General features: G+C 39.4%; 1 protein-coding gene across 1 annotated transcript in view; it reads left to right on the top strand.

Annotated features, from left to right (window-relative positions):
- Positions 1-14778, top strand: part of LOC124566579 (protein dopey-1 homolog) — a 378074-nt gene that overhangs the window by 277682 nt on the left and 85614 nt on the right. Inside the window, exons 27-28 of the mRNA XM_047131121.1 lie at positions 2456-2667; positions 2752-2904. Coding sequence (XP_046987077.1) covers positions 2456-2667; positions 2752-2904 — 365 coding nt within the window. The remainder of the gene's footprint in view (positions 1-2455; positions 2668-2751; positions 2905-14778) is intronic.

Here is a 14778-nt window from a genome sequence, read left to right on the forward strand (position 1 = left end):
ATAAAAAATTGCTCTATGCCATTGAAGGAATCTTGCCATAATGTAATAAATCTTGATGTGCAGTTTAATGAGATTGTAATTTGGCAGTGTGATACTTCTGAAAGATTGTACCATATTTGCAATGGCTGAATGGTTCGTTCAGCCACAGTTGTTCTACACAAAGTCCAATTGATGTTACAAAGCTAACATGCTACAGCTAAAGTAAAAGTCTGTAGACTAGCAGAACATTATACATACTAACTTCTCAAAAACAATTTTGCAAGTGTTTGTGAGCTTTGATTCAATGGTTGCAAGGGATGAAATTATAGCCTTATGGGAAGGGGAGGGGAGGAGAAGCAATCTGTTAAAAATGCACATTTGTTAAATCAAACTCCTTTTACTATTAACAGTCAATACCACATTACTACACTCTGTGGATTGTAACATGCTTGTTATCTGCCTCTGGCGTGATGTCCACAAAATGGGCAAGACATTGGATTTTCAAGCCTGGCCCACTCTTCTCAGGTCATCCAGTGTTTGAGGAGCATTGCTATGATAACACACCACAAATTTGACCTGGTGCCAAGGCTGCTCAAGCAGATTCATGTCAACATATACCACAGCCCAATCCATTCAGTTGACTCTTGCCTCCTAGAGGAAGGTGTTCACAAGGTGGTTGTGGTTTTCTGATGAACCCCATCAGAAAAATGTTGACTGAATGGCTGGAAAGTATGTTGGAGGATCCTGTCCAGGTACTGCACAACCTTTAAATTGCCCTTGATAGCAATGTGAGGTATCCAACACATGTCCATGATACTGGCCCAAAGCAAGACTGGTCTGCTTCCTAACTAAACTTGAGACACTACGTACCTGTGACATATATTGGAACCTGACCATCTTAACACTCTTCTATGATGGTCATCTGGTGTCAGACGGATGTTGTTGTAATTGTCAGTGAAGAGAACACAATGCTACTGAGCCAGGTTCCATTCCAGGTGTTTCCTAGCCCATCTTCTTTGTGCACTACAGTGCTGGGAGATTTGTACTACTGATGGAAGTGGACTTCTTAGAGGTCAAATCAATTGTGTGGAGATGCTTGTGCACTATCTGGGTTAACAATGCCCTCTCAGTTGCCTTCTGAAAGGCAATGTGCAGTTCTGTTGCATTTTCCTCGGGGTACTTACAGGCCATAATTTTTAGGCAGCGGTCATCAGCTGGTGTTGTTGACTGCAGGCAGACACTATTCTGTAGTGTTTTGCATCTCACAACATCAGTTGAATTATTGAGTCGCATAGCTGTGATATATGCCACTTTGGTGGACAACATTCCATACTGATGACTTTCCTTCTCCAAAGTGACAACACACTCATATTTAAGCAGGTAATTACTTTTTGAAGCTCATAGACAGACAGAGCAATGAATACAAGCTTCTCTGTCCCATTCATGATTGGAAAAGCAGTGAAATCTGCTAAACTACACTTAGAATGCAAATTTCCTTTTACATCAGTTACACATGGGGTTGCATGTAGAAATTTTCTGTAATCAAAAAAGTATCTCAGGATTTGATGTTTCTGTATGTCCCACAGAAAGTATTGTCAGTTGACGATAATACTTTTTTATTTCTCTTGTCACAAGAACAGTCCTTATTTATTAAGTATGTTATGTAGACACTGAATTTATACCAACAGTGTACATGTCTTAAAATCATGTATAATTTTAATTTAGATATCTAAAGATGTGTGGGCAATGTTAAGGATGTGTTAAATTTATGTGAAGGATGTGCTGAATTTATGTGCATTCATTTTTATTTTTGTAGTCTTTCGTAATGTGCAGTATATTCATAAAATCAATAGTGACTTTCTTTGTTGGCTTTCATCCAGTGATATGAAGAAAGTTAGCCGGTCTACTTGTAGTTGCAGCATTAAACAGTAGATAGGACCTTTGCAGTTTGAATAAAGTTATTCGGCTTTTCACTCATTCATTCACTTCTGTTAGGTCACCTGCTATTAATTTTTTAGGTCACTTGATTTTAATTTTGAAATAGGACCTTGGATATTGTAGTGATGTAAAGAAATGAGTGATGATAATGAATTATCAATGTTTTGTCTATTATTGCCAGTAAGTCCTTGTCAACTGTATGTAGAACATTGCAGGTTTAAAGCTGAGAATTTTATTAAAACTTAGCTGTAACTAATTATGCCTTAATTCGTAAGCTGTTTAAACTTTCGAAGTGTATTGCATTGATTGTTAAACTATTGACTATTTTTACTTAGAGTGAGGTATCCCTCATGCAAGTGCCTATTCTAAATGTTATTAAAAGAAATAAACAAACTTCATACCACTACTTCATATGAATTGCACATATACAGATTTAGAGCAACAGTTGCATAATATTTTTGGCGGGAGCTTTATACTTGTGAAACTGTTTTAACTAATTAGTGTTCTAAAACATTAAATTTGTGCTTATGATGTTCAGGCGCCGGAATGTTCCGAGTTTCTTCACATGCTCTCAACTTTTGGCAAGTCTGAGTGGTTATCAGTATACTCGGAAGGCATGGCGGAAGGATGTGTTTGAGTTGCTTCTAGACCCCAACCTATTTCAGATGGAAGCTAAATGCCTTCCTTTCTGGAGAACTGTTGTGGACAACCTTATGACTCATGATACTACAACTTTCCGTGACCTTATGGGTAAAAATTTAGAACTTTTATGTTGTGTTCACTACCTAGTTTCAGATTACTTATGAATTACATCACGTGTTCTTTCTTTTTTAGGGAGAGTATCACTGGCCCAGAGTGGATCTCTGAGCATTTTTTCCAGCCGTGAGCAAGAGTATGAGCAAAGAGCTCAGCTCCTGAAACGTCTTGCATTTGTGATTCTCTGCAGTGAAACAGATCAGTACCACAAGTATATGCCTGAAATTCAAGGTAAAAATATGCATTACAGTTTGGAAATTATTGTTAAAAATTTGTATAAACTTGAAATATTAAACACAAAGTTGATATCCTAAAACATGTTACAGTAAGGAGCATTGTCTTAGTGGTCAACATTGGTACTGCATGTACACTAGCTTGTATGCATTTTTCAACACATTTACAAACAGAATGAATTACATTTAATATTTTATTTTACTGCTTTTCCTCGACTTTTTGGTTTATCAAAGGTCAGTCTGCAAGTTTCGATCCCTCTGCATATCAGTTCTATTTTGATAGTGCCATTCTTGACAGAATGTTAAAACATAATCTGCCTTCTGTTACTTCTTGTATATCCTACTGTGTGCTGTTAAAACTTCAGCTGTGTTACAGACAGGCGAACTGTGTGTTCTTACTTGAAACACACAGATACAGAGCATAATACTGAGATGTTTTTGGGAGTTGTTCAATATTAGAGAGGTAATTTTTGTTGTAATGTTGTTTCAAAAAGTGTGATCCTGCTATAACAGAAGAAATGATGCCTTAGGGGAACCATGACCACATTTATAAAGAAAAGACACCATCTGGTTGCTCACTTCTATATACAGTTCCTGAAGGTGGGGAGGGGGGGGGGGGGGGGTTAAACGACCTCACACAGATGATGTCAATGCGACTTTGTACATGGACACACCATCAGCAGGTATGTAAATGAGTATAGGTGCAAGCGGCTCTGCCAGGTAGAATGGCCACCAGAGTGCATTATCATTGTTCATGTTTAGTTTTGTTACTAGGATCGGTAGGGTATGTAAGGTGCTTGTTAGAATTTGACTGATCACTGTGAAGGAACAGAGATGCAGTGTACTTGTGAGGGACAGCATTATCAACACATCACAGTTTGAAAGGGGCCTCATTGTGGATCTCCATTTGGCCAGCTAGTCAAATCATGTAATATCCAAATTTATGGGGCATTTGGATGTCAGGGTTTCAGCTGACCACGTTTGACCACCACAAGGGAGGGTCACTGCATTGTGCACCAAGCACATCGTAACCACTTCATATCTGAGCCCTCCATTCAAGAGCAAGTAATGGACTCCCTGCAACACTTACATCCTGCACCATTGGTTGTTGGAGACTAGTAGCATATGGACTAGAGGATTACCATTTCATGCATAGCTTGATGTTAACACCATAACACAAATGACTGCATATGAAGTGGTGCTATGACTGGGAAGCATGGACTGCTGATGACTGGCTTCACATTGTGTTCAGCAATGAATTGCAGTTCTGCATTATGCCAGATGGCTGTTGTTGGTCAATATGGTAACAACCTTGAGAGAGGTCCCGGTATTCCATTATTTTGAGAGGCACAGCAGTATTATTCGTGGCATCATGGTGTGGCGGGACATTGGATATAACATCAAATCATGGCTGGTGGTGATCCTTACGTGTCACCTCTCAGGCTACAGTATTATCGTCCCATTTTCAACAGGACAGTGCTCCTGCACACATGGCACATGCGTCTATGAACTATCTGCATGATGTTGAGGCGAGGCACTCGTGTCACCAGCAAGACCCCCGCATCTGTCCTCTGCGGAACATGTCAGACCAAGACCATTGCTACATGTTTTGCAGTCCAAGTTGAGAATGGAAAAATGACTCCTCTATTTTCTACTACCATCAGTCTCCCTGATGCCCCCACTCCCTATTCCACCAACACAACATCCAATGGCACAACAATGCAAATCTCCTATAATGCTTTAGTTTTCGGGGTAGGTAGAGGTAAAGCTTTTACCTTTGTCAGAGTAAGTAAAGACTTATTAAATAACTGTGTCATATGCTTTTGAAAACAATTATGTGTTTTAATTTTTCCTGTTTCTCATTTTTTGGCTCATTTGCTCAATATTTTTTCTATTTGATTTGAAATTAATTTTTCCGCACTTTGCTGCTCCTGAAATTTTGCTGCCCTAGGCTTAATGGTAGATGGTAGAAACAGCCCTGTGTGGGACCAGCTTAGTCATTAACTGTATCCCAGTGCCAGATCCAGGATATCAAGTATCAGTGGCGACAGTTGTGCGCCAGCTTGCTTCAGGTGAGGATACAATGGTTCACTTCCCAACTGAATCAGTACATGCATCCACGCCAGAGGGAGTGTAACAACATATTGATAAATCGACTCATACTAATGAGTTCTTTTTACATGTACTCAGTTTGGAAATCACTTTCATAACACCATACACCCTCTCAAAAAATGTAGTTTCATTTAGTTTCCTCTTCATTTTTGGGTGCTTGACTTATTTTGTCAGGCAGTTTATATTAAGACAGATGTACTGCATATCCCCTCACCAAAAAATTTTTTACCTTAATTTCAAATCCAGCCTTGTACTTTTTTCTTTACTTCTTCATTGCCATTGAACATGATGCCAAGCAAAGCTTTTTTCATTGGACCAAACAAATAACAGTATGAAGAGGAAAGGTTAGAGCTGTAAGGAGGATGAGGCCGAAGATACCAATCCATTTTGCCAGTAGTCTCCAGCATCACATTTTGAGTGTTGTCTTGAAGAAGAAGAAGAAGAAGAAGAAGAAGAAGAAGAAGAATCTTTTCCTCTGGCATCCCAGATGTTCCTCTTGATAATGGATTTGACTTTATTTACAGTCAAGCCTGTATGGTATAGGCTTTTTATAGTGCTTTCTTCATCCAAAAATGCATGGAAAATCAGACCATGGACACCCCAAAAAATGGTTAATGTGACTTTGCCAATCAATGGTTGCATTTTGAATTTCTACAGGTGAGTGTTTCAGGGTGTTTCCAGGACGCACTCTGACACTTGGACTGCACTCAAAATTATGTATCCAAGTCTGATCACAAGTTAAAATCATGTCCAAAAATACACCACCTTTGCTACTGGAATGATTTTTGAGCTCAGTGCAAATGAGAAATATCTGTTCTTTGTAATAAATGGCTACCTTGCACAAGTCTTATGGTAATTCAGTTTGATTTGAATGATGGATGAGTTATGCCAGCACTTACTTCATATTTTTCAGCAGTTTCGTTCACTTATAGATCATCAATCTTCTTGGATAAGTGAATCAATACAAGGTTGCAAGGTCATTACTGCTATGGGATGCACAGTGCTGCGTTCATTGGCTACACTTTTGCTTCCACTTTTAAATATTTGCATCGAAGCATAAACACTCACATGCTCCACACATCTAATGCTATAGATTTATTTATCGGAGAGAAAGTATTTATTTATCAGAGAGAAAGTAGAAGTGTGTATCACAAAATACTGTTATCAAAAATTCTTTCTTTGAGCAGACATGACATCATAACTAACGCTTTAGACATTATCTTTTCATAAGTATTAATCAAACAGAAGGCTAGCACTCTTCGAAAATTACTTAACTACAGTAACAGTTTTCATTTCCTGCAGTAGGCATGCCTTCACTGTATAAATTTGCCTGTTTAACTTTTGAATAATCCTCCAATAACTTGTTTCATTCTGGTGGCGATTTTGTGACGATAATCTGTACTCCAGACTGAAACTGACTGTGGAAAAAGGGATTGAGGGATCCAGAAATGAACGTGGCCCGACACAACTCATAAAACATTTATTACATACAGAGTGCATACAACAAGTGTACATAGGTATGTCAGTGGAGATTTATATAAACCATGAATACGCAGACCTCGGGCCCTATGTGGGCCCCCCATTAGATGGTGGCCCGCCCCTTGTCATTTGCTGTTGTAGTTACTTTTTTCTGATCTTTCATTCCTTTCCAGAAAGAAGAGGGTGGATCCTTGTAGAACTTAGTTCTTTTGAGAATACATTGTTGAAACTGCACAAGTGAACTAAAGTGAATTTTTATGAAACAAATTATGAGAACTAATTATGTAATTTGTTTTGTTCCCTGTTGGGGCCTTACATAGTCACAGTGAGGTGTTTGTGCCCTGCAGTACTAGCAAGTCTGTATTATGCCCCTGACATAAACCAACAGAGAAATAGCCGGCCGGTGTGGCCGTGCGGTTCTAAGCGCGTCAGTTTGGAACCGCGTGACCGCTACGGTCGCAGGTTCGAATCCTGCCTCGGGCATGGATGTGTGTGATGTCCTTAGGTTAGTTAGGTTTAAGTAGTTCTAAGTTCTAGGGGACTGATGACCTCAGTAGTTAAGTCCCATAGTGCTCAGAGCCATTTGAACCATTTTTGAACAGAGAAATAGATTCCCATTCAGAACACTCCCACTAGAATTCACGTTTGTGGAATATTTATACTATCAGTCAAAATTTCTTAATATGTTGGATGGTATATTGTTGACAGTGATTTGGTCAATATACACAAAAGTAGAAGAAGAAGAAGAAGAAGAAAACAGTGCACCACAAAGGAATTATCCAAATGAGACAGAAATTGGCAGATGTGATGTACATGTATGGATGAAAAAATGATTACAATTTCAGAAAAACATGAATCATTTATTTAAGAGAAAAAGCTTCACAAATTGAGCAAGTCGGTAGTGTGCTGGTCCTTATGAAAGCAGATATTCAGCTTGGCATTGATTAATGGAGTTGTTGGGTGTCCTCCTGAGGGATATTGTACCAAATTCTGTACAATTGGTGTGTTAGATCTTCAAAATGCTGACGTGACCAGAGGGTCTTGCCCGTGATACACCAAACACTCTCAGTTGGTGAGAAATCCAGTTATGTTGCTGGCCAAGGTAGCATTTGGCAAGCATGAAGACAAGCAGTAGATACTGTCACCATGGACGGGTTAGCACTATCTTGCTAAAATGTAAGCCCAGGATGGTTTGCCACAAAGGGCAACAAAACAGCAGTAGGATATCAACATGACTGTCACTTGCCATACGACTCGGCAACCAAGAGTGGCAGTCTAAGGTACCATTTCTTCTCATAGCAGGATACCTTTGATTGTCATCCATGGTAACCTCACAACACAGCTGTATGTTGATGATACTCTATGCCCCATTTTGTTGCCCTTTATGTGAGCCACCTGGGCTTACATTCCAGCAAAATAATGCCTGCCTAGACACAGCAAAAGTTTCTACAACTTGTCTTCATGCTTGTCAAACCCTGTCTTGGCCAGCATGCTCAATGGATCTTTCCCCAATTTAGAATGTTTAGAGCTGTGTGGGCAGGGTCCTCAAACCAACTCTGGATATTGAAAGTCTGACATACCAGTTGGATAGAATTTGGCACCATATTCCTCAGGGGGCATCCAGCAACTCTTATTGTTCAATGCCAAGCCAAATAACTGCTTGCCTAAAGGCTAGAGGTGGGCCAAAGTGTTATTGACTTGCTCAATTTGTGAAGCTCTTTCCAAATCAACCAATTTTTCTGAAATTGTAATCATTGTTTGTCTGTACAAGTGCATCACATCTACTGATTCCTGTCCCATTTACATAATTCCTTCATGGTGCAATTTATTTATTTATTTTTCATTTTCAAGGAGTGTATTAGTGAGAACATGCTGCATTAGAATTTGTTCTGCTATCTTTTCTCTAATTACGTGATCTCCGGTGCCAGTGTATCAGTATGTCGTTTTTTCCATTGTAACAATTTGTTTTGGGTAAATCAGGCACATCTTTGCTATTGCAGATAAGTTTCAAGCAGCAGAGAAATTTATCATTCTAACCTTTGCAGCCAAGTTGTGATTTTAAAAAGCTGAAATCAGTCACACGTTCAGCTTCCGTAGTTGAGAGAACTACAATGGGCTGTTTCTTACTTTTTTTATACATTTACAGTTCCTTCTGATTTAAACAGAAACCAGTGGTTGAGGGTCTGTTTCTTATATCTCCTATTCAGTCTGTATCACTTTAGCCACTGTTTTCATGGTTCTCATCCCTAGAAAATTACCGCCTGTGATCTTTAGACCATTTCAAAGATTCAGGCTTATTTTAATTGTCTATCAGGGATGATTGCTGAAGTGATTTAAAATTGCCCGTTTGTACATCTATCAAACTGCCTACAGCTCCTCTATTGAGACTGTACTGTTGGCCACTAAAAATGCAGTATCGGGAAGGAAAGCAAATAATGAAATTTTTCTTGCTGTGCATACACAGTATAGTAAGAAAAGTAATGGGTAAATTTGTAGGTGATTTGGGGTCTACAGGGTGTGAAATTTGGTACACAGAGCTGCCATCTCTGACACCAGCAGTGTCTCTAACCTGATCTTGGATGGTAGATACGGTTACATCATTTGACCCTGCTTCAACTTTATAAGTTCTAGCGGCTGGTGAGTGGTGTCGTGCTAGTCTTTTGGCAACCAGTGACCAGATATTTTCAGTGGTTGAGAGATCTGGAGAATATGCTAGCCAGAACAACAGTTGAGCATACTCTGCATCAAGGTCTGTCAGGATAGCATGTTCAGCATTTGATCTTGTGTTAATTTGTTGAAATGTAATGCCAGGTAGGCTACAAAAATACAGCCTCTGCACTTAACTCATTGGAAATGTAATGCTCGCTTTTGAAATTAGTGTCTATACAATCCAGAGGTGATTCAATGACATCCATTTACATCACACGAGGTGCTGGACCCATATCACAATGACAAATGTTTTCTTGCAATGTTCATTTTCCTTGGATCACCCACCCATTAATGTGCCCATTATGATGTTGTACATAGAAATGTGAGTTGGTTTTTCATGTGACATGGTGGCAGTCCTGTATTGTGTGTTGTTGAGAGTGCACCACTCTTGGTACACCCCTCATTGGTGCAATGTAAAGGGAATCTGCAATAACGGTTGCTATGCCAATAGGATGTTGTCATCAGGAGAAAGAAAACTGGTGTTCTACGAATCAGAGCGTGGAATGTCAGATCCCTTAATCGGGCAGGTAGGTTAGAAAATTTAAAAAGGGAAATGGATAGGTTGAAGTTAGATATTTAGATATAGTGGGAATTAGTGAAGTTCGGTGGCAGGAGGAACAAGACTTTTGGGCAGGTGAATACAGGGTTGTAAATACAAAATCAAATAGGGGTAATGCAGGAGTAGGTTTAATAATGAATAAAAAAATATGAGTGTGGGTAATCTACTACAAACAGCATAGTGAACGCATTATTGTGGCCAAGATAGACACAAAGCCCATGCCTACTACAGTAGTACAAGTTTATATGCCAACTAGTTCTGCAGATGATGAAGAAATTGATGAAATGTATGATGAGATAAAAGAAATTATTCAGGTAGTGAAGGGAGTCGAAAATTTAATACTCATGGGTGACTGGAATTCAAGAGTAGGAAAAGGTACAGAAGGAAACATAGTGAGTGAATATGGATTGGGGGAGAGAAATGAAAGAGGAAGCCGTCTGGTAGAATTTTGCACACAGCATAACTTAATCATAGCTAACACTTGGTTCAAGAATCATAAAAGAAGGTTGTATACATAGAAGAATCCTGGAGATACTAGAAGGTATCAGATAGATTACATAATGGTAAGACAGAGATTTAGGAACTAGGTTTTAAATTGTAAGACATTTCCAGGGGCAGATGTGGACTCTGATCACAATCTATTGGTTATGAACTGTAGATTAAAATTGAAGAAACTGCAAAAAGATGGGAATTTAAGGAGATGGGACCTGGATAAACTGACTAAACCAGAGGTTGTACAGAGTTTCAGGGAGAGCATAAGAGAACAATTGACAGGAATGGGGGAAAGAAATGTAGTAGAATAAGAATGGGTAGCTCTGAGAGATGAAGTAGTGAAGGCAGCAAAAGATCAAGTAGGTAAAAAGACGAGGGCTAGTAGAAATCCTTGGGTAACAGAAGAAATATTGAATTTAATTGCTGAAAGGAGAAAATATAAAAATGCAGTAAATGAAGCAGGCAAAAAGGAATACAAACGTCTCCAAAATGAGATCAACGGGAACTGCAAAATGGCTAAGCAGGGATGGCTAGAGGACAAATGTAAGGATGTAGAGGTTTATCTCACTAGGGGTAAGATAGATACTGCCTACAGGAAAACTAAAGAGACCTTTGGAGAAAAGAGAACCACTTGCATCAATATCAAGAGCTCAGATGGAAACCCAGTTCTAAGCAAAGAAGGGAAGGCAGAAAGGTGGAAGGAGTATATAGACGGTCTATACAAGGGCGATGTACTTGAGGACAATATTATGGAAATGGAAGAGGATGTAGATGAAGATGAAATGAGAGATATGATACTGCGTGAAGAGTTTGACAGAGCACTGAAAGACCTGAGTCTAAACAAGGCCCCGGGAGTAGACAACATTCCATTGGAACTACTGACAGCCTTGGGAGAGCCAGTCCTGACAAAACTCTACCATCTGGTGAGCAAGATGTATGAGACAGGCGAAATACCCTCAGACTTCAAGAAGAATATAATAATTCCAATCCCAAAGAAAGCAGGTGTTGACAGATGTGAAAATTACCGAACTATCAGTTTAATAAGTCACAGCTGCAAAATACTAACGCGAATTCTTTACAGACGAATGGAAAAACTGATAGAAGCAGACGTCAGCGAAGATCAGTTTGGATTACGCAGAAATGTTGGTACACGTGAGGCAATACTGACCCTACGACTTATCTTAGAAAATAGATTAAGGAAAGGCAAACCTACATTTCTAGCATTTGTAGACTTAGAAAAAGCTTTTGACAATGTTGACTGGAATACTCTCTTTCAAATTCTTAAGGTGGCAGGGGTAAAATACAGGGAGCGAAAGGCTATTTACAATTTGTACAGAAACCAGATGGCAGTTGTAAGAGTCGAGGGGCATGAAAGGGAAGTGATGGTTGGGAAGGGAGTGAGACAGGGTTGTAGCTTCTCCCCTATGTTATTCTATCTGTATATTGAGAAAACAGTAAAGGAAACAAAAGAAAAATTCGGAGTAGGTATTAAAATCCATGGAGAAGAAATATAAACTCTGAGGTTCGCTGCTGACATTGTAATTCTGTCAGAGACAGCAAAGGACTTGGAAGAGCAGTTGAACAGAATGGACAGTGTCTTGATGGTCGAAGTAGAGAGGATATAAAATGTAGACTGGCAATGGCAAGGAAAGCGTTTCTGAAGAAGAGAAATTTGTTAACATCGATATAGATTTAAGTGTCAGGAAGTCGTTTCTGAAAGTATTTGTATGGAGTGTAGCCATGTATGGAAGCGAAACATGGACAATAAATAGTTTGGACAAGAAGAGAATAGAAGCTTTTGAAATGTGGTGCTACAGACGAATGCTGAAGATTAGATGGGTAGATCACATACCTAATGAGGAGGTATTGAATAGAATTGGGGAGAAGAGGCGTTTGTGGCACAGCTTGACAAGAAGAAGGGACCGGTTGGTAGGACATGTTCTGAGGCATCAAGGGATCACCAATTTAGCATTGGAGGGCAGCGTGGAGGGTAAAAATCATAGAGGGAGACCAAGAGATGAATACACTAAGCAGATTCAGAAGGATGTAGGTTGCAGTAGGTACTGGGAGATGAAGAAGCTTGCACAGGATAGAGTAGCATGGAGAGCTGCATCAAACCAGTCTCAGGACTGAAGACAACAACAACAACATGCCAATAGTCTGTAGTGTTCTAGGCATCTTTACACTGTCCATGTGGATACTTATCTTGCTGCAAAGAAACCCATTTCTTGACTCAGTATATGAGTATGCAACATAACTGTACAATCCTACATGGCCAAGTGAACAATGTGTGTCTTCTCAGACAGTAGTACAGTGTAGCCACTGATATGCTGCATCATGTTGAGTATGGTCCTCCTGAATCCGTCAGTTCCATGTTGACATTCGTGAAGTTACAACCAACATTAAAAGCAATAATGTGACACGATAAACCACAGCCTCAGTTGTCCAAAATCCTACTGTGGTTGAATTCTGATGCATGCTGGTAGATGTTTCTGCTCCTTGCAGGAGGCGTAACATGATCTCCTCACAAACATCTAACTAAAAATATGATTTCTGAATGATAAACACTTTGCGTAATCTTTCCCTTTACGCGTGATGTAATGTAGTTGTGCAGTTGCACAAAAATGCTATCATTTGCATTTCCATGCATACATGTTGATGTTGCATGCAATCTTACTGTTTTAATAGTGCGCAATATATGTGTAAATCTGAAATACAGAACTCTAGAGAAAAATCTGCAACACACATGCATGAAACTGCAGATATTTAGACATTATCGGAAGCAATGCTGATGAGCTAAACTCCATAACTGTCACATCAGATGTAATATAAAAAATTAATTTTAGTGGCAGGTTATACTGTGTTTATTTATTTATAGTTTAAACAATTGGCCAAAGAAGCAACCTGTGCAACATGTTCATGTATAAAGGGCCTCCCTGAGGCTCCTTTTCAAGCTATCCCATTATTGGTGAGAATGGCTAAAAAATCAACATGACATCAGCATAAACTGAAACAGTATGTCGCTTCCATTATTCTTCTGATAAACACGCTATTGTGTTGTACATCTTTTAAAGTTTAATTGTAACATTACTTTATCTAGCTTAACATTCCAGTTGTTATTAGTTTTAACCTCTAAACTGCTGTTCTTTTAAGACTCATGGTACATTTGTCCTAGCATTTTTAACATCAACATTTACTTTTGGTATTATAACATAAATCTGTAGAATAATAGGACACATTGTTACCCATTCTTACTGGATATGAAATTCCTCTAAGTAGTTAAATTTGCAGTGAAGGTGCAGTATTTTTGTCTTGATTGAACTTGATCCTCCTGAGCTGCTTTGATCAGATTACGTACCTCTTGAGACATCATTAGTCTTGGAAACTCCATATTCAGATTCAAGAACATGTTTCTCTTGAAATGATATCCACAACTGTTGTGTGTACGAATCATGACTAATAATATCAGCTACAGCTGTATAAATTTTATTTCTGAATGAAAGTAGAGCACAGCCAGGTTTCAGAATATCAGTTCCATCTTCAGGTCCGCCTGAAAGATTACAGTTAAAATCTGGTGACTATATGTATTGTCAAACTCTAAAAAACCAAGAGAAGCTGTAGTAATATTTTAAGGAGGATACCATGTATATATACAGAATGTCCTTGCAAATCAGCTAACGGGGTTAATGTTGTGATTCTCTGCTATATGGCTAATAAGCAGAAAATCCAGGAACTGTTATGCGTAATAATAGTGCATCTCTCGTACATGAGCAGAGTTTGCGCGATGGCTATGCTATTTTTAGAGGTTCTAGATATGACAATAACGGGAATAATTGGTTGGAACTTAACCATGAGATAATGTGAGTGGTGCACTTACTTACGTGGTGGCTACAAGACCCATCACTTGGCATTTAAATGTTGCTGTGTGGTTGGTATGGTACGAGATGGCTGTGTGTATGGTACAGGTAAGTCAGAATCTTTACGAAGGCGGGCGTATCATGTTCACACTGAAGCTTATAGGTGCAGTGGCTATTTATGTTACATTTTTCTGGTTCCAGTGTGTGATTGTCTTGTTATGCATAAACATGTTATTGACATACTTAAGCCAGGAACATTGTACATATGTATTGTGGTTTGTAGGATGCCATGTCATTAATAGTTCATCTTTTGATTTTATTTGGACTGGTTACACTCTTTTATATACGTGAATCGAATATACACTCCTGGAAATGGAAAAAAGAACACATTGACACCGGTGTGTCAGACCCACCATACTTGCTCCGGACACTGCGAGAGGGCTGTACAAGCAATGATCACACGCACGGCACTGCGGACACACCAGGAACCGCGGTGTTGGCCGTCGAATGGCGCTAGCTGCGCAGCATTTGTGCACCGCCGCCGTCAGTGTCAGCCAGTTTGCCGTGGCATACGGAGCTCCATCGCAGTCTTTAACACTGGTAGCATGCCGCGACAGCGTGGACGTGAACCGTATGTGCAGTTGACGGACTTTGAGCGAAGGTG

The sequence above is a fragment of the Schistocerca americana genome, chromosome 1, assembly GCF_021461395.2.
Source record: "Schistocerca americana isolate TAMUIC-IGC-003095 chromosome 1, iqSchAmer2.1, whole genome shotgun sequence".
NCBI lineage: Eukaryota > Metazoa > Arthropoda > Insecta > Orthoptera > Acrididae > Schistocerca > Schistocerca americana.